This window comes from Rhinoderma darwinii, chromosome 2, assembly GCF_050947455.1.
Source record: "Rhinoderma darwinii isolate aRhiDar2 chromosome 2, aRhiDar2.hap1, whole genome shotgun sequence".
Classification (NCBI taxonomy): domain Eukaryota; kingdom Metazoa; phylum Chordata; class Amphibia; order Anura; family Rhinodermatidae; genus Rhinoderma; species Rhinoderma darwinii.
In genome coordinates, this window is record NC_134688.1 from 7,305,747 (window position 1) to 7,307,257 (window position 1,511).

General features: G+C 38.6%; 1 protein-coding gene across 1 annotated transcript; it reads left to right on the top strand.

Moving 5' to 3' along the window:
* Positions 1–294: 294 nt before the first annotated feature.
* Positions 295–1,221, top strand: LOC142740430 (odorant receptor 131-2-like). The gene has a single exon (XM_075849961.1). It carries the CDS (start codon positions 295–297, stop codon positions 1,219–1,221), a length of 927 nt encoding a protein of 308 aa, XP_075706076.1.
* The last annotated feature ends 290 nt before the right edge of the window (positions 1,222–1,511 follow it).

Genomic DNA, 1,511 nt, shown 5'->3' on the forward strand with positions numbered 1-1,511 from the left:
TGGAGATGTAATGGAAGAATGTATTTTTTTAAATAAAATTATTGAATCTATGAGGTTAGCGTTTTTTTGTTTTTTTTTACTCATTTTATGGTGTTCTGTTCTGGCTTGTTGGCCTTTGTTTCTCTGCCACCGTAGACTGTCATAGTCATACGTGATGGTCTATGGATGTTTTCTAAATATGTGTTACATTATTCTTTTAGGGGAACGTAGAGGAAACTTTTTGTTTTTAAACTTATTTATTTGAATAAAATTTGCTTTTTATTTTCAGGCTTAGTGCAATTTCGAGTCCGAGAAATGGTTAATTCCACCCAGCCCAATTCCAACACTATAACCCAAGACAACAAGATGAATGAGATTGTGAAGATCACTATTTTTGTCTTGATGTTTCTCTTGTTTGGCATCTTCGTGTACTTCATGGTCATCATACTGAACGTCTTCTTCAGCACTCCCCGGGTCCGGGAGACCAGTCGTTACATCTTGTTCATCCACATGCTCCTTAATGATGTGGTCTATCTTCTCATTTCATTCTTTATTTATTTAATGGCCATCTACTTCATTTACATGCCTCTGCCCATATGTTACATCATTATCAGCTTTTGCACATGTGCATTCAGTATAACTCCTTACAACCTGGCGGTCATGTCCTGGGAACCTTATGCGGCCATCTGCCACCCATTAAGACATGAGGAGTTATGGACTGCCCGTAGATGTGTCCTCGCCACTGCTAACATGTGGACAGTGGGGATGATTCCCCAACTTGCCAATTTACTTACCTTTTGTTTCTCAGTAGACAAACAAGTCTTTAATTTGAATTTCAACTGTCACTGGAGACCATTGACCGTGAATACATTTCAGGACACCTTAAAAATACTAACTAATGTGTTTAGCTTTTCCCCGGTGGGAATGGTCATCTCCTTCAAGTATATTAAAGTTATGCTGGTTGCTCGGAGGATGGACTCTGGAAAATTTGCTTGGAAGGCCGGGAAGACTGTCCTGCTCCACGCGTTTCAGCTTCTCTTAAGCATGTTGTCTTTTTACTCTTCGACTACAGAAATCTATTTTAGTTCAAATTTTCTATTCTTGCCCATAACTAACTTTTTTCTGTTCATGTGTCTTCCTAGATTTGTCAGTCCTTTAATCTATGGCATCAGAGACAAAGTGTTTAGTAAACCTATAAGAAAGTTCTACTCAATAGTGAGAATTCACAGTGAGCATCAATGACCTCCTCTACCAGGAAAGCAATGGAGGCTAATTCCCCACTATGTATAGATTTAAAAAAAAAAATAAAAATTACTATTTTCATAGTCCAAAATTGAGTCTAGATTCCAGAGTAGGATTTAATAGGCAATAACACAAGTCTTTTTCACCATTCACTAAAGTTACAACCCACTAGCCAAGGGCGTAAATACCATAGAAGCAGACCATGGAGAGAGGGGGCTTAAGTCCCATTCCCATTTCTACTAGGCGGCGAGTACATGACTCCCCTTTTCAGAGGAACTGCATTGTTAGAA